The following is a 26,523-nucleotide window of genomic DNA, read 5'->3' on the forward strand; positions in this document are numbered from 1 at the left end:
ACCATGTAGCCCAACTGTCCCATTTACTAGCACTGTTGTCCTGGGCATGTTTGAGCCCTCAAACTCTCCATGTTGTCCCTATTTTGAGGTGGTTAGGACTGCGGCCTACCACAGTCCCACGCTGTCACCTACAGCTCACCTTTTTCACTGCCCAAACAACCCTTCTTCAACTCGGCCTACCCTCGGCCTCCTTTCAGCAGCTCGGTGCCTTGTTTTAGGCCTTAAAACAGTCCTCCCTTTCAGCTGCATTAGGCCTGCGGCTAGGGCACCATTGGTATGTTTAGGACAACATCTATCTTCATCTTAACAGCGGCTAGGATACCCTTGAGATAGCGTAGGTTGGGGCTGCCTTAGGATAGCGTTAGGGCTGCCTTCTTGGACTGCGTTAGGGCTGCCTTCTTGGACAGCGTTAGGGTTGCCTTTAGGACAACATTTAGGGCTGCCTTTAGGACAGCATTTAGGGCTGCCTTTAGGACAGCGTTTAGGGCTGCCTTGGGACTGTGTTAGAGCTGTCTTTAGGACAACGTTTGAGCTGTCTTTAGGACAGCGTTTAGGGCTGCCTTTAGGACAATGTTAGACTTCTTTCTTAAGCTCTTTAAGTCCACGCATAGAACCCTTCCATCGCTTTGCTGGCCTGCCTTCTTTGTTGCGGCTAGGGCAACCTCTTTTCCTCCAACATCTAGGGATTCCACTCCTAGATTTCTCTTCCACTAAAACCCAAGACAAGTGGAGAGAAATCAAGATAGAAGTGTGTGTGAAATGACTCTCAAGTCATCTCCTTTTATACTAAAATGTTGAGCACATGTGGGGTTTATTTGGTTGTTGGCCGACCTTGACGAATTGTCTTATAACACAAATAAATTCATAACTCCATGAATACTTATCGGAATCAGATGATCTTTAGATCAATCCTACACCTCTCGATGAGAGGGATCTAAGAAAAATATCAGCTGCCATAAATAAAATGACCCACATGGAGTTTGGCCCTAGTTGCCAATTTTAACACTCCCTCTCAACTAGAGAGAACTCCATCCACTGATCCCTCTGTCCGACTGTACTATCTCTACCATCAGTGCCCTGCACTGCTCTTCTCTACTCTGCTCTGCTAAACCATGAAGAAGAAGAATTGATCGAAAATGTATCATACCATTCTCTACTAACCCGAAGTCAGTTCCATATGAAGAGAGTGTGTCATACCACTCTTACTGAATCAAAGTCAGTTTCATTGATCCCAGATCAATATGACAAGAGAGTGTCTCAAACCAATCATACTGATCCCAGATTAGTTTCATTGATCCCAAATCAATGGAGGTCATCCTAGCATAGGGAGTACGGTAGATACAACGATGCGTGCATCGATAGTACTACGATGGTCCCTAACCCCATTTCCCTGCTCATTGGCCAGATGAGAGGTACTTCCCATAAGTCTCAGACTACATGGATAGGATGCCTAGATAGGAGAACCACTCATCCTGTCCCTAAGTCGCCACGGGGTATCACAGGGGAAGGCTGAGCCATTCACCCTGTACACAGCGCACCATTAGGGGAGGGTGAGTCGCCCTATGGTCGCTTGTTGCTCCAATAAGTACCCCAAGCCCCCCGGAGCTCCCAGAGCTCAATGCATGCAACATGCAGGACCCTCATAAGAAGGTCTCTCAACGACTCCAAGTCGTTCGGGAAAGTCACAAATTTGACCTTTCCCCGGGGCTTTGACAGAATGTCTGCGACCTGTACATCAGTGTCAATGTGAGAGCCTCCTAGCTCATCGACGTACCATATCCCAGATAAGGTAGTATCTGATGTCTATATACTAGAGCAATCATAGAATACGGGATTCCTCAACAATCGAATCCCCCCCTGGTTGACACAGAAGATCACGGTGGTATCCATCATGTGTACAAACAACTCACTGAAGAGCTTCCACAACCAGGCAGCTTCACACGAGGTCATACTCGTAGCTATGTATTCGGTCTCAATGATGCTTATAGCAACCGACTTCTGCTTTCTGCTCATCCAGAATATCGAGCAGAACCCAAAGAGAATCAGCACTCAGAAGTGCTCTTGAGATCCTTCACACTGCCTGCCCAGTCAGCATTCGAATAATCATGCAGTTTCATATTTCCGACAGTGTATCTCAATCCATGAGGGATTGTGCCCCGAAGATATCTAAGAAGATTCTTATCACCAATCTAGTGAGGCTCAACCAAAATATGAGCCCAACATGCTAACTGCAAAACATATATCTGGACAGAAGTTCACCAAGAACATCAATGCGAATGAGTTTATGAAACTCAGAGGCATTTCCGAAATCTGGTCCAACATCACTACCATATAACTTCTAAAAGTTAAGATCCTTGAGGTAGTCACGGGCTTGCAATTTACCATTCCACATCTGGAATCCAACTCCCTCTTACTTCTGCAAATGAGAGGGCCTGCACCTGTCAAAAATAGGTCGTCCTTAGATGGTGCCGGTATGAGAGGTCTATCATCCACAACCTTCGAGCAATGGTTTGGATCGGCTTTACTCCTAGTGAATCTTAGCTTCATCAGACAACTATCAATCCTCTCATACTATGCTCAGGGTGTTTTGTTTCAAGCCATACAGGGCTTTCTTCCCCCTGTATACATGAGATTCCCGATCTCATGTATACAGGTTGTTCCAGACCTGTGGACCTGCTACATAAGGGGAATGGTCCCCTTGTAAGATTTTCCTTCGGTACATCTCAGACATGTACCTTCATGCTCTTCTTGGATTCAGGCATCCCTATCATCATCTGACTCACATTGGGTAGGGTCCCATAATAAGTAGACCTGCGGTGCTATAGATGAGATGTGACAACTGACATGGTCCCCAATGGACCTCCTGCAACTTGATGCAACCCTGAACTCAAAAGCATCTTTGAAAATTCCATTTTCAAACACGTACCTTTTCGTCGATGAATGCCACCCTGAAACTTTTGACTTCCATTGCTGAAATGGACACCAGGTTCTTTTTGCGATCAAGTACATAAAGAGATTCAGGTAAATGAATAGAGAGATCACCCTTCTATCCAATGAAGTGTCTTGAAGCACTACAATCAATAAGCCAGATTCCCACATAATCTGAAGGAGAGGGCCAATACAAGATAACGCTTCTTTATCTTATTAAAAACAACATTTGATTCTTCATACCTGGGGTTCCTTGCTTTCATTGAAGAGTCGGTTGTTTCCTCGATGACCTGCATTACGTGTCGTTCCTCCAACATTGAAAATGACCCTAGAATGATTGTTACCTTCATCAAGAGATGTGTCCCTACCATTCAAACACTCCTTCGCATAATGGTCGAACTTATTACAAACAAGGCATCGGTCTTTCTTTCCACCCTTAGATCTAGAGTTCCCATTGAAGTGATCTTTAGGTGGGCCATCAGAAGCTTCCGTTGTGTCATTCTGATAATATTCTTTGCTTTAACTTCACCCTTGGCGAATTTGAAGAGGGATGAGGAATCCATTGATCCTTTTGTCCTTTCCCAACTGTTTTCGGTGATTGCTCTTTCACTCTTGCATGGGCTTTGTCTTCACCTCAGCTCTGATACCATGTTAATTTTAGGTATGTTCTATGCTTAGAGCAATTTATTTCAATTTTCACAGTTAGCTCAATATCTTTTCCAGATTAGCAATCACATCAGCAATAAAGTAAACTGCAGATAGAACATAAACATAAATCGCAGAAGACAAACCAAGACAAGAGGACACAAGGTGTGGCGCTAGCCAGGGACAAACCCCAATGTGGGGAAACCCTTGATCAATTCTTCTTATATGTTCTTCAATAGTTCAGCAGAGAGAGAGATAGTACATTTACAACAAAAATCAACACTTTGACTTATCTAGATAAGAGCATAAATCATCTCTAAGAAGATGATACATGAAATCAGTTGAAGACATGTTGCTTCAACTGATTCTCCAAGGTGACTCCTTCACCTATCATTGTGCTACATCTCGTCATCATGTTGCACCTCACCGTGTTGCACCATGCTGCACCCATCATCACAATGTTGGACCTTATGACCATGTTGTACACATCATACTGCTGCATCTTATGCTGCATTGTTGTCCCATGTGCCATTGTTGCACCATGCTATCACAGTTGACCCATGTGCCATTGCTGCATCATGTTGCCACACTGTTGTCCCATGTGATATGCTGAACCATATTGACATACAGCGTGTCTCATGTGCTTGCAGCACCATGCTTGTCATGCTGTCCATGCTTGTTGCTGTCCCATGTTTACCTTAGCATTCCTTTGTTTTCCCATTTACTATGCAGTTGTCCCTTGCCACTGTTGCCTAGATATATTGTTGTAGCTGATGTCCCTAACAGTCATGCTATACCTTGTTGTTGTCCCCTTAGCCTTGCCATACCTTTTTGTTGTCCCATGTGTCTTGGCAGCACCATGTAGCCCAATTGTCCCATTTACTAGCGATGTTGTCCTGGGCATGTTTGAGCCCTAAAACTCTCCATGTTGTCCCTATTTTGAGGTGGTTACGATTGCGACCTACCACAGTCCCACGCTATCACCTACAGCTGACCTTTTCGCTGCCCCAATTAACCCTTCTTCAATTCAAACTACCCTCGGCCTCCTTTTAGCAGCTCAGTGCCTTGTTTTAGGCCTTAAAACAGTCCTCCCTTTCAGCCACATTAGGCCTGCGTCTAGGGCACCATATGCCTGCGGCTAGGGCACCATTGGTATGTTTAGGACAACATCTATCTTCATCTTAACAGTGGCTAGGATACCCTTGAGATAGCGTAGGTTGGGGCTGCCTTAGGATAGCGTTAGATCTGCCTTCTTGGACTGGACTGCGTTAGTGCTGCCTTTAGGACTGTGTTAGCGCTGCCTTTAGGACAACGTTTAGGGCTGCCTTAGGACTGCGTTAGGGTTGCCTTTAGGACAATGTTTAGCGTTGCCTTAGGACTGTGTTAGAGCCCTCTTTAGGACAGCGTTTAGGGCTGCCTTTAGGACAGCGTTAGGCTTCTTCCTTAAGCTCTTTTAGCTCCACGCATGTTGGAATTTCTAAGTCTATCCGTTAGAAACCCTTCATGTACTTTCTGATTTATTCTTACCTACTTGTTCTGTTAATTAACAAGTTATTTACCATGTAAATACTGGAATTAAATACAAGTACATGCTCAACACATTATAGATCATCAACTGAAGGAAACAGAAACAAGCACACAAATGACACCGTTGTTTTTGGACTAATGTCCCTGGAAAAACCCAATGCGGGAAAACCGGTGCAGCTATCTGAGGGTTTGATTTATTAAGCAATTTCATAATACAATCTGGGTGCCAAATCCAACTCACCCAACAGAGAAAAATTTCGGCAGTAGTACCTCTCTACTTGGAAGGAGATACTCCAACCAAAACCCCAAAGAAACACTCCAGCAGCTCCACAGCTCCAATCTGCCCCACGAAACCCCAACGTCAGCCTCTGGAGGCACTGCGTCAGTCCTCTGGCCCTTTGCGTCACCCACACTGGCCCTCTGAGGCACTACGCAGCTCCTGGCTGGCTCTGTGTCCCTCTCTTCGGCTACTGCGTTGATTCTCCCAGTGCTATCTCTGCCTCTATGCTTCTATATTCACTGCCCCTCAGCTGCAACTCTGATCACTCTCTCAACTTTCTCAGCAAACCCAGCCCCAGAAAGTCGAAATCTTGATCTCTTGGTGTGTTCTCCAAGTGACCCTCAAGCCTCCTCTTATACTTTTCTCGTTGTCAATTCAACGGTCGAGATTAAGTCCCTAATCAATGGCTAAAATTAGATCTGGCTAGATACATGACTTTTGGACCCTTCTAACACAGTTTTATACTAATACACATTAATATTTTATTTTCCCTAAGTTTAGACTTAGGGACTCCATTAAAAATATTAATTATTTTAATATCTCCCAAACTATTTAGAATTTGCCCAAACCCTTTGTGGGTATTGGAGATCTCATGTGCCTTAGCCTCTCCACCAATTTTCGTGGCTAGAGCACATCTGATGCTACCCCAAATCAACAACGCATAGAACCCTTCCATCGCTTTGTTGGCCTGCTTTCTTTGTTGCGGCTAGGGCAGACTCTTTTCCTCCAACGTCTAGGGCTTCCACTCCTAGATTTATCTTCCACCAAAACCCAAGACAAGTGGAGAGAAATCAAGATAGAAGTGTGTGTGAAATGACTATCAAGTCATCTCCTTTTATACTAAAACATTGAGCACATGTGGGGTTTATTTGGTTGCTGGCCGACCTTGTCGAATTGTCTTATAACACAAATAAATTCATAACTCCATGAATACTTATCGGAATCAGATGATCTCTAGATCAATCCTACACCTCTCGATGAGAGGGATCCAAGAAAAATATCAGCTGCCATAAATAAGATGACCCACATGGAGTTTGCCCCTAGTTGCCAATTTTAATAATGAGTGATGGAAAAATACAATCCATTGTCCCATTGATATGGTAGGGCTCTAACTCAACCCTGCACTCTCTTGCTCTTGTGGTTTTATATTTGAGGTTGGAGTTATGGATGGATTCCTCCAATGTGTTAAGAAGATGTTGCTAACTTCCACTAAATGTTCGAAGATTTCAAAATACATTCAAATATATAGGTTTTCCAATGGAAAATTTCGCTATGACATGGTTATCCAAGATAGCACCACTAGAATGCCAAGTAATCTTCAATTTGTTTCAAATTTTGATGTCTTTCCTTTCTAACCATTTGCTACTCCAGAAAATTAATTTTAGGCTTTGATTTTTTTTCCTTTATTCTTTGTAGTGTTTGGTGGACAAACTATCATGAAAGAGTACCACATTTACAAACATTGCCCATTCACTTGTTTAGCCAAACATGTCGTTCTTGAGGGTGAGAGAGCAAATGGATTCCCTTTGAAAAAATGTACACCAAGAAGAGCAACAAGTCAGAAACCAAATTAAATTTGTAATTTTATTTAATTTATTAATTTATGATCTGTAGCCCTCTAGTTATCATATGAGCCTCATATAGGTTAAAATCTCAGCACCTTAACGACATGGTCTATCTTTATTGCAATCCCCAATTGTGGCTGAAGCAAATTGATGAAACCCCTAACATTAAGACTATTTGTTGGATGCAATTGATACCAATACTTAATGGAGGGTCGAGGCCATAGGCCTGTCATGGGGGAGGCAACTGAGTGGTTGGAGGAGGATGTTGATGTGCCAAAGGAGGTGGCAAGGGAAGAGTGAGGAAAAGGAGGAGGATGTTGATGTGCCAAAGGAGGTGGCAAGGGAAGAGTGAGGAAAAGGAGGAGGATATTGATGTGCCAGAGGTGGCGGGATGGGTGAGGAAGATAAGGAGGATGTTTCACTCCCAGTGTAGACACCTTTGAAGGGGGAGATTGAGGTTGCACCACTACCTACACAAACACAAGCAACTAGTAGAAGATGTTTCACTTCCACTCTAGGTTTCACCTCAACCCCCATGCCTTCCACCTCAATGCCACCACGAACTACTTCCAGGGGAAGAGAGGTTACCTTTGCCCCTGAAAGTCATAGAGAGAATCGATAACTCCATAGTATATTTATCATTGTATAATACAGCTGACTCATGTTGATGAATCATTAAGTACATGTATTATTTTCTTTCATGTAATTATGTATCACTTGACATCTTATATATCTTACATATCAAATTTCTTTTGCGTGGCTATGTTTGTATTAAAAAAATGAATATTTTTGTATTTTTTAAAGCTAGCCAGTATTTTTCCCTATATTTGGTAAGTTATTTTCCAGACCGTGATATTTTCACTGACACAATATTTACAACATTGTTTCCCACATTATAAGAAAGTCTTAAATTTTTCTAAATGCAGTATTGAAAGTTAAATATTTAGACACCCACGAAATAGGTATTGAAAATGCAGAAAGGGAAACAAAAATTCATACCTTGTCAAATCGAAGATGTAAGACCACAAATTTTCCAGACCCTTTATAAAGATCTCCATTTGATTCTGTTTGGAATTTTCTTTGATCTGTTTCCTGAATGCTATAAAAAGGTGATCTGAGACGGCTTACAAGAGCATCTCCAATAGAGCGTATGTAAGGAACAAAAACCAATGCCTGAAAATTAACTTTACAGCGTAGTCGTTGGATTTCTACAGGCATGTTATCAAAAGCCAGCCGGTGAGAAAAGGGAGCAATGGCAACAATTCCATAACTGCAGCAAGCATAATTCAAATTACATTAGGTCATACGTGTCTAATATGTCAGTTTTAAAATAAGATGCACAAGAAAAACTTAAACTCAGTGGGGGAACTACTTCTCTTCATTGACATCAAGTTAATTTGAAAAGAAAAACCTTGATTCCCTCAATAATTTTAATGAAATACTACCTAGTCCGACTGTCTATAAATGGAATTTATTATCTAGCATTATGTTTCACTTTCAACGAACTGATAATTTAATTTGGATGTCTATGTATTTCAAAGTTCAAAGTCAGACCATACATGGTAACACATACAAATCCGGTAATCAAACAATCCATCACAAAACAAAGTTACATAAGCAGCATATATTCAAATATTCAAATATTTGGAACACCTGAAACAAAGAACTTCCATGGCCCATGTCCAGACTTGGCTCCATGGAATTTTTCCTAATGTTGCTATATTGAGACTTGGCTCTGAAAGTTGTGCAGAGACTTGTCTCCATGGAATATTTTTCCTAATGATACCACATAGAGACTTGGCTTTGTGAGACGCATAAAGATATGGCTCCATGATATTTTCTCCTTTTCCAGACTAATTTTCTGAATACCCTGCAGGGAACTCATTGAAGTTCCATTAGAGGAATTTTGAGGTCTAAAATAGGCCTCCTAAGGAAAATAATAAAACAATAATTAAAATAATTAAATAAGAGTGATGAATTTTTAAAGAAAATTAAAATAAACTACCTTTTTTGTTGTATTTTCGGCTTATCTCCTTATAGTTTTACACAAATGTCAAGTGTAGACAACTGTTGGATGAACTAGTACCCATTCTGCATACTTCTAAGTAGACCCACATCGAAAAAAATTGAAAATATTTGAAAAAAGCGTGTGAAAGTCATGTGGCTCTACTCAGAAGTATGCAGAGTGGGTACTCGTTGGATGTGGAATTTAATTCTGCATCCAACAAATGTCTACACTTGACATTTGAGTAAAACTATAAGAAAATAAGACGAAGATATAACAAAAAAGTAGTATTTTTCTTTTGCCTCCAAAAATATTTTTCCTTGGGATGACATCATCATCTTGAATCGTATTGGTTCTCTTAAAGCTAATTTTGTTAGTACATTTTTGTTTTGAGGCCCATTTTTTACCTTAGAATTCCCATAATGCCTATAACAGATAAGTTCTTCTTTTGACCTCTCCTTAAATTCCTTTATTTTGATTTATCCAAGTTACAATATAAAGACTTCTAAGATTTGTTTATATGAACGTTCACTCTATAAAATGAGTAAATATATTTATTGTTCAAGTGTGATAATCATAACAATTCCTCTGTACATCAAGGAAAAACAATCACTCATGTAAGTTCTTTCACTTTAGAAAGATAAAGATTTATGTCTGCTTTCTTAATGGGTGACAATGAACATGTTGTTGGGTTGTGTTATATTCTTTCCACGACTAGCCTACGTAGTTTACAGAGGGGTGGAGCCCCGCCTTCGTTGCACCGATTGTGCAACGGGGAGGTCACGGAGGGGGTGGTAGCCTCCCCTGTATGGGGGGTTTGAGGGGGCGATTAGCCCCCTTCTATGGGGTTCGGGGCAGTGCCCCCGGAAAAAAAATTTGGACCCTATATTAGGTTGGGCGGACCTACCTATGGTTTTGTGCATGGTTTTCGCACATGGTTTTGGACGTGATGGTTTTCGGTCCATGGTTTTGGACGCAATGGTTTTCGGTCCATGGTATTGGATGCTTCAACATGTATAAATATGTATTGTAACATTGAAAAGAAAATAATGAAAAATCAATCTAGTAGTCCCGGTTTTGGGATCCAGGGGAAAATCTCTATGTATATGTATTTTATGTGTTATGCTCTCGCATTGTTTATTTTCTGTGTTTTAGAATTCGTACGTAGGTAATTTCTGTATAGGGTTAAAACCTACACATGTCAATGTTGGAGACATCCAATGCTAGAACACACAATATTTATCTTGAAAATCATCTCCCTATGTAAGCTACCAAAGTTATGATTAAATATGATATTTTTTTCATTTTCCTTTTTTGTTTTTCCTTTATATAAAATTCCCAAGAGAAGCCCCATGCATTTCCCCTCATCCTTCTTGTTGTAGCTCAAGCAAGTATTTCCGCACAGGCCTAAATGTCTAGGCGTGTAGAAGTCGCCCAAGATATCCTTGAGACGCTCAAGTGTGAGCAAGTTGCTAATGTAACTTAACCTAAGTTTAAATGTAGGAAAAGCACATAATTATTATGTTGGCTAATTTAGCTAAAGAAATCTAGGAAAAATAAAGTACATTACTTTAATGATTATGTTTTAACCTCAGTTGTTGAGATCTCAAGTGAGGCATGTTGAAGGAAATGTAACTAGGTTCGGTCTTCATAAATGTACTTTTGATATTTGTATTTATTCAAGAAAAGAAATATTATTTTTATAATATATGTCAATGAGTTTCTTGCTCATTGAAATAGGTCTAGCACTATTGAAAGTGCTATAGTTGAGTCAAATAGTCAGAAGAAAAGTTTGAAGACCTTAAGGGCATGTTACACCTTGTATAAATATGTATTAAAGTCAAGAGAATACCTCCAAGCAAAGTCAAGTCTCCTCCTATGCTAAGGCACCATCAAGAAGCTCCTTCAAGCATGCAATACCACCAAAGAAACCATCTGAAGTCTACTCTACAAGTCAGCCTGCAAACAGTTGACAAGTCGGCCTTCTAGTCAGCCTAAATGGAGGGGTAGTCCTCTATATATAGAGGTTGTCCACTCCTCTATAACGCACTCAATGAGCTCTGAAATCTGCGAAGGTGAAAGGCAAGAAAGAAGGAAGGAAAAGGGTCTCCAAGGGCAACGAAGAGGAAGGGTATACCACCGAAGTCAAGAGGTTTGTTCTAGGGCTGCTGCAGTCACACGTGCGAGGAAAACAGAGGGATGTCCCTGTGGCTAGGACAGCAGCAATCCATAGACACTCATCTATCTTCGTTTGGGGCTAAATCTAGGCCTACAAGGCCTCCTACTCCAGCATAGAAGAAAGACACTCAAGCGAAGGAGAGAAGGGCATATAACACCTAGTAATCCTCCCACACGTGCGAGAAACTAGGGCAGCAAAACAACAGTACAGTCATACACTCATATCTCAAGAAGGATCTCGGTTGGTCAAAGAAGAAGTCTACTTGAGCAAGGGATAGAAGAGGAACACCTCATCTAGAAGGCTCACTCAAGGAAGGTCTATCTCTAGACAAGAATCAAAGGAGGAGGACGAAGTGCCGGGGAACGAAGTGCCGGAAGGAGGAAGCCTATGTGCCGAGGAACAAAGTGCAAAAAGGAGGAGAGGACTTGACTTGTGCTTGGAGGATATTCTAGTCAAGGGTCTAGGGTTTGGCATTGATCAATAGAAGCTTCAATAAGAGAAATTCACTCAAGGGTTTTCCTCTCAAGAGAAGAGAGGTTTTGGCCCTGGCAGAGAGCCAACATCTTGTGTTCTTGTTCTTATGTTTTGGTAGCAGTTTGATGAAGTACACACACATGCATTAATAAGAAGAAGAAGAAGATTAAGCTAAGAAGAAAAGTAAAAAGACTCCACAAATTGTTATCAAGTAACGAAGAATCACACTACACCTAATTTTCCCTAGATTATTCAACATGGTGTCAGAGCTAAGGTGACACATCAACGAAAGGGCAACTCAAGAACACTCATCAAGGAGAAGCATCTACAAATTCGAAGCATCAAGCCTAGAAGTCTGAATCACTTCAAGGACAAGAAGGGTCTACAATCGATCATCATCAAGGAGGTCTACAAAGCTAGAAGAAGAGCCTTACATAAAGGCACCTACAAAGAAGAGCAGATTGAAGCAGGACCTGCATCAAGCTACAAGTCATCAAGCAAATCTCATCATCAAGCAAGTCCACTTGAAGAAGGCAACTTGAAGAACATCAAGATCCTAGGAAGGAGACTTGGTTGCCTCAAAATCAACCTTCTTGGTGGCTAATCTATCCATTTTAGGCCTTGATTTATCTTGCCCTAGCTAGTTTGCCCTAGGGAAACCCTAGTTTGCTAAGCTTCAAATTGAGGACTTGTTGAAGGTTTCATATGCCATTGGCTTGCTAGTATTCATTGTTTGGAAACCTTTTCTTCGTACTTTGACCTTAGGACATTCAATTTTTCTCGTTATTTCTCAAGAGCTAGGTCTAGCATGCCCTAATTAGGCCTTTCTAGAGGATGCCAATTGCCTTATTCTCATTGGTTGAACCTTGTACATAAGTAGAGCCATCCTTTTGTGTCACCTTGAACCTTTAAGCCTAGAACACCTCTCATAGGTGACTTATATAACTAAAAAACTCACATTGGTGAAAGTCCATAAAGAGCAGGGGGTAGTGGTTGTAGTGACAATGGGCCACACCTCATTATTGTCACTTAGTCTAGTGCTTTCCTTGTAGGGTCCCCCCCCCCTACAAGACCTACTAGATTTTGAGAAAACATAGCCCATGTGTAATTCCATTCAAGGCCTATTGAATTGAGACATGAGGACAACATAGTCCAACCAAGCCCCCTTAGCCCTTGCCATTCTAGAGACAACATCATCAAGCTCAACACTGATGCTTTCATAATGATTGATGGGACATCAAGTCCTTCTCTAAATTAAATGTTGATAAGGATCTAATTCCTTCCTTCACCTGTTCTCATGATCCGACCAGCCTCTTTGATACTAAGGTGCTTGTTCCTCTTTTCTTTCTGCCACTGCGTTTTGATATCCATCCTGCTCCTTGTTAATGATGTGGACCTCCTGGCCTCATCTCCAAAGCGGTTGTAGAGACAGTTGGATACCTTAGCAAGTTAGCTCTTTCCTGCGACCTTTAGCAATTGACGGCCAATATGGGTAAAACCAAGATTATGATCTTCAATAGCTTGAAGAAGCCTCAAACCTTCATTTCTTCTTCAAAGGGGAGGAGATCAAGATCACCAGCACCTACACATACTTGGGTGTACAATTAACATGACCCTGCTTCAATTTGCGACCAACCCCCCAACCTAGGATCAAGAAGGTCTACAAACTCTTAGACATTCTCAAGAGATCGTGCTCTCAACACCATTTTCAGGGCATCTCATCCAAGATGTCCCTCACGGACTCTCTTATCCAAGCCACCGTACACTATGGCTCAAAGATTTAGCCTTTAGGGGCCTTCTTTACTTGAGACTGATTGAGCCTCAGCCAAGAGAGTTCAGACCCTTCTCCTCCAACACATCATTAGATGCAAGCAAACAATCCCTCAATACATCATCCTAGCAAAATTTATGGCCCGACCCTTCCAACTTGAGATGATGTTCAGGCTAGTCTCTTTTTGCATCGCATCCAAACCTTCATTGACTTAGTGAAGGGGTAGGCCAATACTCATACTTGGCCTATTGTTCCTCATAGACCATTGCCCTCTCTATCCCTTTGGGTTTAGCTTGAGGTTGGTTAGCAAGGGTTTTAGATCTTTTAGAGTCAATGGGCATTCCAATGGAGCATCTCCCTTCCTTTAGATATTCCTCGGATGAACCTAGCCACCTCCTACAAGACAAGAGTTGAATAGGATCATCAAGCATGACAATTATAGGCAATTTACTTATATCATTTGGGTTAACCCTCGAGGTGGATTATGCCCAAATATTGCCTTCTACATCAATCATTTCTTGGAGTTTAGATACAAGCTCAATGTTCAACCATAGTATACAGTCCACCATTGGGTGCATGCTCTTCACATTCCCCTAAGACAGTCCAGAGTGGATTCTCATAGACTTCAAGTAGAGACAGACCACCAGATCGATCAATTAGAAGAGATTTTCCAACTATGCCAACTTTTGGAGGTCAAGACAAAGGAACACTTCATCTTCCATTGCCCCATTGCCTAATCAAGGGGACTTAGACCCTCACTGGTGTTTTAAGACAACCTGACCAAAGGTGCTTGGCCTTATACATTAAAGAGGCCCTCAAGCTCCAAGCCCATATTCTTCAACCTCCTACTAGACCAAATTCTACCCAATGTATTACTTCCTTCTTCACAGTGCTACACTCAAGAAGGGGTACTAAGAGAAATATCAATATCAGAAAATCTCTAGACTATAGATCAGTGCCGACCTATTGGGCCTTCTCTTGTCCCATGAGATTTTAGCAATATGACCAGATCAAATCCCTCCCCATGAGATAGACGAGATCCCCAAGGCCTCGGTCATGAACTACCTCTTCCAAACAGCAGCGTAGTAGATGAGGGTGGTGGGGTGGGGTGCTACCTCTTCCAAGCATCCCACTAGTTCTCCCTCTAGACATCATACTACATTGAGCTTCCTTCATTCAACCTCGAATGTTAGAAGAGATGGGTCTACTCCATGACCTAACCCATTACTTTTGGTTCTTGTTGTTCCTGAATCTTCTCCCCTTATACATCTCGACTGTAGAGCAAGTTTTTGGGCTTGGCATCCAAGGTTGTTCATGCCTCAACTTAGATCTCACTCTCCATTCTACCTTTACTTTCTACATCTTGCCTTTTATAGGAGACCTTTTGGTACTCCTGCTTTGTAATAACATCAGCGTACTCAATAGTCCCTTTAACCTACTTTTGTGGTCATCACTCGAACATTAATGAAATTAATATATCTTATCTACTTCAACATCTAGGGTTAACCCCTCTATATTGTTATTTACTTCTTGTTCTTTTACTAATATAGATTCTAGAATATTTTGCAGATGCCTCAGGCACTTCTGCACTGTCATTGTTGCCTGATGCACTTTCAAGTTTCAATTCCCGTTGACCTAATTCAGCCATTTGCAGATATTAATATAATCTATTTCTTTCTTTCTTTCAAACAAATTCTAACATTTTTTGCAAATTCTGACTGGGAATACCTCTGATTCACAGGATCACTGTAATACCCATAAATTGGAAAACAGGAAACATGTAAATACTCATAAACTGGAAAACAGGAAGCTTAAAAACTTAATTTTTGCACTTACCTGAACTGCTAGCTGATCCCGTGCAGTTGACGATACTGTTGATGTTGAGCTCCAATTACCCAGGGAGACCAATTCCGCCCAGCCTGATTGAGTAGAAGTTGGCTACTCAATCCAGCAAACTTCTCACAGAAGCCCACTGTCCCCCGTGCCCACAACCTCAGACGGACTAAAGCTCTTCCAGTAGCAAATCTCTCTCACTGCTCAATTCCTCCTCTGGTTTCTCTGCTGAATTTCCCCCCCCCGGTTCTCGGTTCATAAGTTCGGTTTTAACCACGGGCCTGGCGGTGGCCGCCCTCCAGCATGCAACCACCGCCTTCCCCTGTCCCGACATGCCTTCTATGCTTTGTGTCTCTCTCCCTGCTGTCATAGCGTTCTGAAGTTTATCTTGCTGGAATTAAACGTCCCCCGTACATGAGGGTCTTTATTGTTATATACTTTATTTTTATAAAGTTCACTTATACTTTACAACGTTTAATTTATAATTATATTTTATAAAGTTAATTTATATATTGTAAGGTTTAATATATATATATTTTATAAAGTTTATAATTATATTTTATAAAATTAATATATATATATTGTAAAGTTTAATATTTATATATATTTTATAAAGTTTAGAATTATATTTTATAAAGTTTAAAAAATTATATTTATAAAACTTTAAATAAATTTATTATTTAAAATTCATCACATTTGTTTTTATTATAAAGTTTGAAACTTTATATAGTGGATTAGTTTAGATGGGCTGTTACATACACTCCCTCTTCTGTAAACTTCGTCCCGAAGTTAGAGTTTTAGGTTTAAGGTTTTAATGGATATGACTTTTTCTATCCAAGTCCCCAAGCTATCCTCAAATCATCCTATCCTTCCTAATCTCTTCTGCTCCCATCCTATCCGTCCTCTACTGGAGTATGCCATGGCGCCAGTTTTACTGACCCGACCATTCATAAACTCTAAGGTGACAGCGTCGATTATACCGACCTAATCCCTAGTAGGCATCCGGCAATCATCATCACACGTCTAGGGGAGCGTGACTTGCACAGTCCTCCCATGACTCCAGGGTTCGGAGGATAAACGGTGGGTTAACACCTCCACCCCTCCCAATAGAACTCAGGGTTAACACCCTATCATAGAATCACTTGAAGCTTTAATTTTTCTGAGGTTCTGTCATCACGTGGTCATCCCGGTAACTGTCTATTACCTGCAATCAGATGCTTATCCATGCATTCGTAAAACGTGCATCAGCATATTCAAGTAGCTCACTTATTATCCCTTTATGAGTTAATCTATGATACTATAGTACCACATATTTTGCTATATTCCACGCATGTCTTTGGACGTTTATCTAGAATGTATTCACTTCCTGATTTCTATCCCATTGATCATATTGACATAAATAAACAAATCAGATCTATAATATCTTAATTTCTATCAGAAGAAAACTTATTCAACTGTCTTAACTTTACTTCAACAATTATGATTTAGTAAAATAAACCACATATATTGTTTTGGTATCCATGTACCAGCAGGAATTAAACATATATTATTTTGGTATCCATGTACCAGCAGGAATTAAACATATATTATGCCACAAAATTTCATGTTTATCCATAATCATTCAAAATGTTTTTGAGTCTCTGATTGTAGTGAAGTAAATATATACTAAACATAGTGTAAGGTTCTTCAAAATGGACATAAATTAGGGTATCTCTGGCATATGTCCTCTGTATCTTCCCAAGTCGCTGATCCAGGGCTATACTTGTCCCATTGGACCTTAACTTGGTCCACCAGGCGGTTCCTCAGCTGTCGAACTCTACGTTCCAGTATACGTAACGGTTCGACCGTTACGATTCCCTTGATCCATACCTGAAGATCCCGCTATAGTAGGTTGATGCGCTGCTTGGTCGTTGCTGATTACTGCATGAATTCTATGATTATCTTGATTGTTTGATATTGGTCCCTCTCCAGTCCTATGCGACATATTCGACGAAGCTTCAGGGCAATCCCGTTGAAAATGCGGTCCCCCACATCCCCAACAATTTAGCGGCATTGATCCTCTTGACTCAGGACGTGAATTTCTAGAGAACGAGCTTCGTCCTCTCATGCTGATTTCTCTCGAATTTCTACCTCTGCTGGCAGTCCCTTGAGATGACCATGACCTAGCGTTCGATGATTCCGAGGCTATAGTGTTTACTGCCATGGGAGCTCTTGTTACAATATTTCTAGAGGTAGACCTGTTATCGTAAGGTGGCCTTGAGCTACCTCCGTTGATAAAGTTTCGAGGAGTCTTTCCAGGAAATCCTGATTGTAAAGGTTCTGCTAGCCCTATCTCTTTTCTGATTCCAAGGTGCTCTTCTGCATAACGACCACACTCAACCGCCTCGGCTACTGATGACGGTTTCCACATGCTTACCAAGGCTCTAATGCGAGGATTTAACCCAAATATGAAGCGTTCAGCTTGACGTTCATCAGAATCTAAGTAGTGAATGTATTTTACCAGCTCCATAAACCTGATTTCGTACTCTTCCACCGTTTTACTTCCCTGAATTAGTGTATGAAAGGCTCTGGCTTGCTGTTGTTGAAAGTATGGAGGTAAATACTTCGCGCGGAACCTTTCCTCAAACAGATCCCAAGGAACATTATCCGATGTAAGGTGCAGCTGCTTTTCCAGATTTCCCCACCAAATCAAGGCACTTTCCTTTAGTTGAAACACGGCAATTTTTGTTTTTGCTGAAGGCGAATATTCTCTTAACCTAAAGCACCAGTTCATCCCCTCCAACCATGCCTCAGCGCGTTCACCAGCTCGACCTCCCGAAAATTCTAGGAGTCTAATTTTCTGAAGCTCTCTAGAGATGTCTTCTCTCGATCTTCTGGGCTCCAAATTATTTGGTTCCGCTGAACTGGTGGCTACATGCTGAAATTCCTCTTTGTTTTTAGCCTTAGTTGATTCCTTTACTGTCTCCAATAAGGCTTCCAAAGAGTTCATTATCACAGTCAACTCTGGCGTTGGAGCGTTTGATGTTGACGGTGGTCTTGGTGGTGATGAAGGTGATGGGGATGATGATGGCGACGGTGGCGGCATTAATGGTGATGATGCTGCCTGGTCACGTCGTCGTCGCTCATACGTCCTTACCATTGTAATGGTTCCTGAACACACATAATAAAATTCCGTCAAATTTTGAGGTGGATAACCGAATTTTAACACACAAATTTTCTTTTGCAACATCACATTCCTAAACGGGTATAGTTTTGCTATTTATACCCGCTAGGCGGATCTTACTGGTACCGAGGTCAAGGAGGGTGGTCTCGCGACCTCCTTGTCCTAATGCAGGGTATTCTATCCTAATATGAATAATGCAGAAGTATGGTTATTAGCTCCAAAGGTAAGACATCTAAGGTTTATTTACCTAATAACATCTACAAAATGAAAATGTTAGATGTCTCGTTTACAATGCACATCGGTAACATACCTGTCATACCTCAATCTGACTATTACATTTAAGGGGGTCATATATATCTATATCCCGAATATATTACTTGGATATGGGTTAAATCCATAAAAGAAGGGTTGTTTTGTTTCCATTTTAGATTAACCTTTAGCCGTAAAATTTACCATAGACATGTCTTGGTTTATGATTTCGATACTTTAATGGTTGATGCAAAACGCTTTTTGACTGTAATAGGATTTATAGAGGATTCATACACATTTATAATTCTAAAGTAACGAAATCCTTTTATTCACATTCAACACTGATGTACTTAACAGTCCCAGGAGACTCATTTTATTTCTTCTTTACAAATCTGGAAATCACAGAAGCTCACCCTATTCCAGATCTGCCCTAAGAACTAGAAGTCTAGATACACTGTTTTCATACCTAAATCCTAGACTAGAGTTTGAAGCTATAAAACTGCAAGTTGAACCTTCTGACAGCATACTTTAAGACTCAAGAGCAGATTTATATGTGTGTAAAAATCTGTCCGTCAAACAGATAACAGAACCTTGAGATCGTACCTTCATCACTGATCATTTTTAGCCCATAACACAAGTCATACTTATCATCCCATTTGAATAGGTTGATATATATATACTGAGCTAAATGTCATTCAACCTAAGACCCATTTCATAGTACCATCTAGATGCATGCAAGTTGTAACTACGAATATTTTATGACCATGCTATTGACATACTATAAGATGAATTATATTTGTCATCAAGAAAATGTAACCCAATTTATTCAAGTGTCACGCACCAAAGGGTTATTCCATTAGTGTTTGTACCCTTAAGGGATTAGAGCATATATATAATTGTATCAGTTTATTTCTTCTTGCTAAATCCAATTTTATCCAGTCTTAGTACCGTCAAATTTAATTGAATGAAACATGAATAGAACTACTGGCAGGATCAACCAGGTAATCCGCAGTTTCAGAGTATGAACTAATATTTTATAAAGTTCTCTCAACTCAGTCACATTCTTGGGGTTGGCCAGTGGAGAAATAAGGAGTAAAAATTCAAGAAATAAGGAATGAAATGGAGCAAGCTCTGGGTGATTGAGAAAATTACCAGGCTTTAGGCTCCTTGACACAATTTGATAGGAAGCAAACTAGCCGCTTTTCATTCTAAATATATTGTCCTTTATACATAGAAAATAGTGAGAGAATCAATTGTAGAAAAACTTAAGTTACTAATAAATTCATTCAGGTTCATCTTCTGTTATAAGTATTTGACAGATGCTTGAGTGTAACCCCTCTGTAGCCTCCAACGATCCTTATTAGTAAGATCATTGAGATGTGCCATGGCTTTCAAAACCCATTGGACCATTTAGTATTATGCGGTTCACTGTACTGTTCTATTATGTTCTAACTTCTGGTCTATGCCATGGTTCCCCACGGATTTAACATCCTTAAAAGGCCTATGCAAAATAAAATCAGTATTTACATTAAAATCTAAAGTATCATTATTACATTATGTAATAATAATTGTTTACTTTCAATATTAAGAAAGAAGAAGAAAACACAAATTGCAAATATGAGTCTGGACTTGGCATACAGAAGCATTGCTTATCTGCTCTCTGTCCCTAGATCTTTGTATGTTCTCTTCTCTAGGTTAATAAATAGGCATTGATTGGGACTGGCATAAATGATCCATTTCCTTTGCAATAAATTTTATTTTCAAAAACTTGTAAGCGGTTTAACATTCACTGCTGAAGTTCTTAAAGAGCAACGAAAGCTGAAAATGATACGTACATCTGAGCGGAACTTTGTTAAGAGCCACAAATTTTGTAAAGCTCATGGTTCCAGTTCTATCTTATCATCGGTTGGGCAATCGAACCTGAGAAGCGGAGATTGCCAGCAGCTAGAGCTTTCTTCAGGTCGAAAGCATTGATTTGGCCTGCTCCCGGGAATTGTCACAGTAAATGAACAACTAAAGCTTGATCCACGCTTAAAATGTAGGGTTTTCCACAATTTTACACATTTATTTACTTTTCTATACCCTTCCCCAATTCTCGAGCTATAGGTTTGTCACCGTCTAGGGCATCAAAACTGTCTACAGATTGACAAAGAGACAAACCCATGACATAAAAAGGACGCCGATGATTACTGCAGAGATTTCATCATTCGCCTGCAAGAGCACTAAAAAAAAAAGCAGCCAATACACACCATCCAGTGCCTGTTGAGACTGACAGCATGGAGTAATCAAAGAAATAGAGAAGCGTTAATCTCGGAACGTGAGATCCCACAAGAATCCACATGAATAGACCCAGACTGAGATAATAGAGGCACTGAAGGCAAACAATCTGAGAAACTATCAGCCATGGATCCCAAACCATCGCCCCATAGAACATGGTGTTTAACCTTCTGCGAACTGCCTCGCGGATATATATCTTGAGGCCGCGCAGGCAGCCCAAATGCCTGCGGGCCTTGCCTCCCGTTTTGAAATTCAACTTCCAGCAATCTCTGGAGCCTTAGCCCGTCAAGCGTTTACAACCTCATGCAGTTTCAGATTTCCTCCCGAGAACTTGCAAAGCCAAATTGGTTCATGCATCTGGGAAAATTTTCAATCGATGGTTGTGCCTTAATTAAGAATTTGCTGAATAACAAGGAATTTAAATTTTAACAGTGAAACATAGTCTTGATGCAATAAGATAAGAATTGTCGATACCCAGCACTGAACGACCAATTGTCTATTAACCTCTCAGCCTCGAAAGCTTACTCCTTGGTCAACTGCTCGATAATTGAATCTTAGTGCGTTGAACTTATCTTGCGAACAAACAAATTCCTGCAGTTTTCGCTTTCACTGCATAATCTGAACTGTTCTACCTTAAATTTGCCCAATATCTGGCGTGTTTAAACTTTTGAAGGTTCAATTTTCAGTTATTGCATCGTGAATATATCCAGATGCCAGCCGACTCCACAACGCAAATGCTCGATTTGGGGGAACCAACGGTGAACGTATTTGCCCCCCTAAATAAGCCTATCAAAATTTCAAATTTATGTGCCAATTAATGTAATCCCGATGAATTTCATTTACCCCAGTCCGCCGAACACGCATGGATGAAGGATTGCATATATTACGGCAGAACAATCTCGCGGTTCCTAAGGGAAATTCGTCGATCTTATTGCCTGGACTGCCGGAATGAATAATTGCTCTCCAGAAATATCACGCGATTAAACTAGGAATATTGTATCCACAGAACTTTTATAACAAAGCACTGCCACAAATTTTCTTTCAGATTCATTAATTGGGCCGATGCGTATGCCAAATGAGGAGAATATTGAGATACCTACTTCGAAGAATTGTTTGCCGCAGCTTGTTTCAAAACCTCATAAACCAGATAAATGTCAGAGAAGAATCATTGAAAGAAAGAAAAGAAAACCCCGACGAATAGAATTGAATTCCGATAAACAATTGAATTGTCACGGGCGTAGGAAGCGAATGCAGGAGTAAAGCAATAATTTATTTAATAAAATTTCCCTGGTCACAAGGGCAGGGGTTTGAAATTGCATTACGGAAGCAATACCAGTACCAAATAGGTTAGAAATTTCACAAAATCAAGCTTCACAATGGACAATTTTACCCAGCAGAATTTAACCACAAAATTTACACGAGCGTAGGGCCTGTGAGGTCGCAGGGTTTGAACGACGGGCTCTGATACCATATGTAATACCCATAAATTGGAAAACAGGAAACATGTAAATAATCATAAACTGGAAAACAGGGAGCTTAAAAACTTAATTTTTGCACTGCTAGCTGATCCCGTGCAGTTGACGATACTGTTGATGTTGAGCTCCAATTACCCAGGGAGACCAATTCCGCCCAGCCTGATTGAGTAGAAGCTGGCTACTCAATCCAGCAAACTTCTCACAGAAGCCCACTGTCCCCCGTGCCCAGAACCTCAGACGGACTAAAGCTCTTCCAGTAGCAAATCTCTCTCACTGCTCAATTCCTCCTCTGGTTTCTCTGCTGAATTCCCCCCCCCAGTTCTCGGTTCGTAAGTTCGGTTTTAACCACGAGCTTGGCGGTGGCCGCCCTCCAGCATGCAACCACCGCCTTCCCCTGTCCCGACACACCTTCTACGCTTTGTGTCTCTCTCCCTGCTGTCATAGCGTTCTGAAGTTTATCTTGCTGGAATTAAACGTCCCCCGTACATGAGGGTCTTTATTGTTATATACTTTAGTTTTATAAAGTTCACTTATACTTTACAACGTTTAATTTATAATTATATTTTATAAAGTTAATTTATATATTGTAAGGTTTAATATATATATATATTTTATAAAGTTTATAATTATATTTTATAAAATTAATATATATATATTGTAAAGTTTAATATTTATATATATTTTATAAAGTTTAGAATTATATTCTATAAAGTTTAAAAAATTATATTTATAAAACTTTAAATAAATTTATTATTTAAAATTCATCACATTTGTTTTTATTATAAAGTTTGAAACTTTATATAGTGGATTAGTTTAGATGGGCCGTTACAATCACTAATATCCTATGACTAGCACTGCCTGACTGCATGAATACAATTGAGTGGTCTGCAATCATTAATGATTGCAGAAAAAATAGCCTGTTACATCACTTAACGAAACCCACATTGTGATTGGGAAAGATCAAGTTCCATAGTTCGTAATTACCTCTCCAATACAGGCAGTACATTTTCCAAATACCAAGCTACTGGAGCGTGAACAGGCGCTGTCTTCACTCTTGTAGGTCGAATCCCTGTTGCATAGTATTGCCGAGTGCTCCAGTAAAATTCCCTTGGTACATCTTTCACTATAGTTACATCATCCTTTAGAATTTGTATGAAGTGATCCACATCAAATATATCTGCAAATGAGCTGCAAAAACATCATCGACTTCATCTTGGCTTTTGCCATTGATTTAACAATGAACTATATGACTCGAACAAAAAACCAATATATTAACTTTCGAAATGACTGAAACTAAATTTGTAAAAGCATCTATTTTCATGATTTGTAACATTTGTAAGAAATGAGTTACAAGCTCCAAAAGCTACCTTGAATCTTGCCAAACAGGGTTCATATCAAATTGAGGAACAACCAGTGTTGCATTCAAAACTTTTGCAACAGCAACTGCATCACATATCTTCAATCCAGGCCAGGATCAATTAAGTTATCTTATAATTTAGTCTATTTTCAGCACAATTATAATTTACATCAGACGATGACAGACATCAATTAGATAAGAATTTCATCAGCTGATCATTGTAACAATTATATGGCGAAAACAAAACCAAAAAGAAAAAAATGAAATGCAGTAAAGTCAAAGGCTAACCCCCATTCGTTGCTGGTTGAGTCCCCCTTCCAGGAATACTTGGACATATCCCCTAGTCTTTCCATGAGGTACTAGTTGAAAAATATTGCCAACAAGACTCAATTAATTTCTGATATCAATATCTTTATAACTAGAAATAAAGCCTCCAGAAATGCCTTTAACGTCTAAAGATTATTAGATATAACTCTATAATCCTTCGATTAAACATACATATATCCACAGAAGTTTTATTTACAACTACACACCCTTTTTCAGCTCATTCATTTCCAAGTTCAAGTACAAGCACTAATCTTTTATGTCGCATGCACTTACTGGATAAAGGCAAACTTTCTGTGCAAGGTTGCCAGCCTTGATTTGGCAACGGACTCCAAAGATCAGAAGGTTCTTTATCCATCTTAAAATCAAACAAGAAGCACCCAGAAGTATTTAGGATGTTGTGACATCATTAAAAAACAATTGCAGGTCAGTTAAAAAAAGAATCACATTTAAGAAAATGGGATACTTACGAGGCGAGATTTTGAAGCAGCTTCCAACAAAGCAGGGTGTCTAGCTTTAGGGGCATTCCATTCCTGTGACAGTATATAAAACCTTATTCAGAATGAATAGTAACTTTTGCATTACACAAAGGTGGCAAAACACAATCCCAACTTGAAAGAACTCACCTCCAACCACAATATTTCAAAACACTCCATATCAAAACCACATAAAGGACATTCAGAACATGAATAATAGAACCATGTACATGCTTTAAACCACTTGTATTAAAAACAAGCTAACAATCTAATAAGAAGGTCCCTATGAAGCATGGAGAGACTTGGTTGAACCTCTATATACCTAGGGCCTTGTCTACACAATTTCCATCAAATTTTCTATGTTTTTGAGTCCTGAACAAAAAGATCAATTGCACTATTACATTAATATTGTTTCCATCTTAAATCTAAACATCTTATTTGTGTGTGTGTATTCCCAGTGTGGTGACTTGGGAGCAAGAGCACTCTGAAGATGATCTATTATATATATAATCCTGTGGTGACCTGGGAGCAAGAACACTCTGAAAATGGTCTATATCATCTTAATGGCAGCTTGCAACACAACCAGCACAAGGAAGAAATTTTACTATTTACACTAGTCACTTTGACATACATCACATTTCTCTCTATGTTGTGAATACCCAAGGAAAAAGGAAATAATTTCAGCTAGAGTCAAAATATGCTTCCAGTAATACATGCGGGAGCATGATCTTCCATTTCTTCGATAAACATAAGTAGCTCCAACAAACAACTCTTAAATACTATTTCTTATCTTCTCTTAAGATAGTATTCTTATCCTTTTTAGATTAGCATTCTTATCTTCTCCATATTAGTATCTTACCTTACCTTATCTAAAATAGGATAATTATCTTCATTCTTATCTTTTTCTAAAGTAGCATTCTTATGATCTTATCTTCTCCAAAATGTAATTTCCACTATCTTATCTCCTCTAGGACTAGTCTTAGAACTGTTTTTATCTTATCCTGCTGTTATCTTGCCTAATTCTGGAAGAAGAAGAATCTATTTAACCACACTAGTACCAGGGTGTAGAGCAGTTTTGGGTAAGTATCTATTCTACAAGTACTCCATGAGAGATTGATTCTCTGGCCAAGTGCAGAGCCCACATTACCCTGGAGACTTGTGCTCGAGTTGGCACCCACAGCTACTCGGGAAAATTTACTGTATTGTCTGAACCAATTAAAAATGGTGTTTGTTTCAAATGTTTTAAATTTTCATATTTCTGATTTTAATAATAAATATAGAATTTCAAATGTATACGTTTAGCTATGTTTTTCCGATTTCAGTCTTATTCCAGGTAGCAGGTTTCTTATTTCAAGTCTTAAGTTCAACACATTTCTAACTAGTTTGTTAGCTGTAATAGTTTGTTTTCATCACAGACTGCTCTTACTGACTTGAGATTCGTGTATGTCATTATGACTTGGCGTTGAACAAATTATCAATATGTCACCCAATATTTAACAAATTTTGGCAGAATATTACAAGAACAGAATGTCATTGAATATCAGGGAATAATGGCATGGGACTCCATAGAAGCTAATATGTTTAACGTGATGATGTATTGAAAAGAAAGCAAACAACAAACATTTGACTAATTGGGTGTAAGAAACTCTTTAGAAGAAATCTGACGGAGAGGAAGTGTAATTAGTTTGAATGGTTCTTCCATATTTATTATATCCAGTAGCTTTTGGCCTCAAAGGATGTCTCTAGTGACCAACATAGATCCATGTTAACTCCACATCTATTAAGCACCAAGAGGAATTAAAAATAGATTGAGATGCAAATCTCTCGGCACTTAAAAAATCCCATGTTGAAATGAATCTAAGCTGTTGTGTGTGGGTGTGTAATATGTATTTATTAATGCTTGGTATTCTTCTCTTAAATTTTATTTTCTTTTTTATATTTTTAATTTTTTTGTATATAATTTTTTCTTTTTTCTAACCATGGACGCTACATATG

General features: G+C 39.7%; 1 protein-coding gene across 1 annotated transcript in view; it reads right to left on the bottom strand.

Annotated features, from left to right (window-relative positions):
- The window catches only part of LOC149138797 (O-fucosyltransferase 31-like), a 168,775-nt gene that overhangs the window by 105,178 nt on the left and 37,074 nt on the right, over positions 1–26,523 (bottom strand). Inside the window, exons 2-7 of the mRNA XM_089448297.1 lie at positions 24,523–24,585; positions 24,329–24,410; positions 24,017–24,087; positions 23,739–23,827; positions 23,356–23,559; positions 7,945–8,215 (exon numbers count right to left, since the gene is read on the bottom strand). Of these exons, the coding sequence (XP_089304423.1) occupies positions 7,945–8,215; positions 23,356–23,559; positions 23,739–23,827; positions 24,017–24,087; positions 24,329–24,410; positions 24,523–24,585 (780 nt within the window). The remainder of the gene's footprint in view (positions 1–7,944; positions 8,216–23,355; positions 23,560–23,738; positions 23,828–24,016; positions 24,088–24,328; positions 24,411–24,522; positions 24,586–26,523) is intronic.

This window comes from Pinus tabuliformis, chromosome X (assembly GCF_031772625.1).
Source record: "Pinus tabuliformis cultivar Carrire ecotype Pingquan chromosome X, CPIR1, whole genome shotgun sequence".
NCBI classification, from domain to species: Eukaryota; Viridiplantae; Streptophyta; class Pinopsida; order Pinales; family Pinaceae; genus Pinus; species Pinus tabuliformis.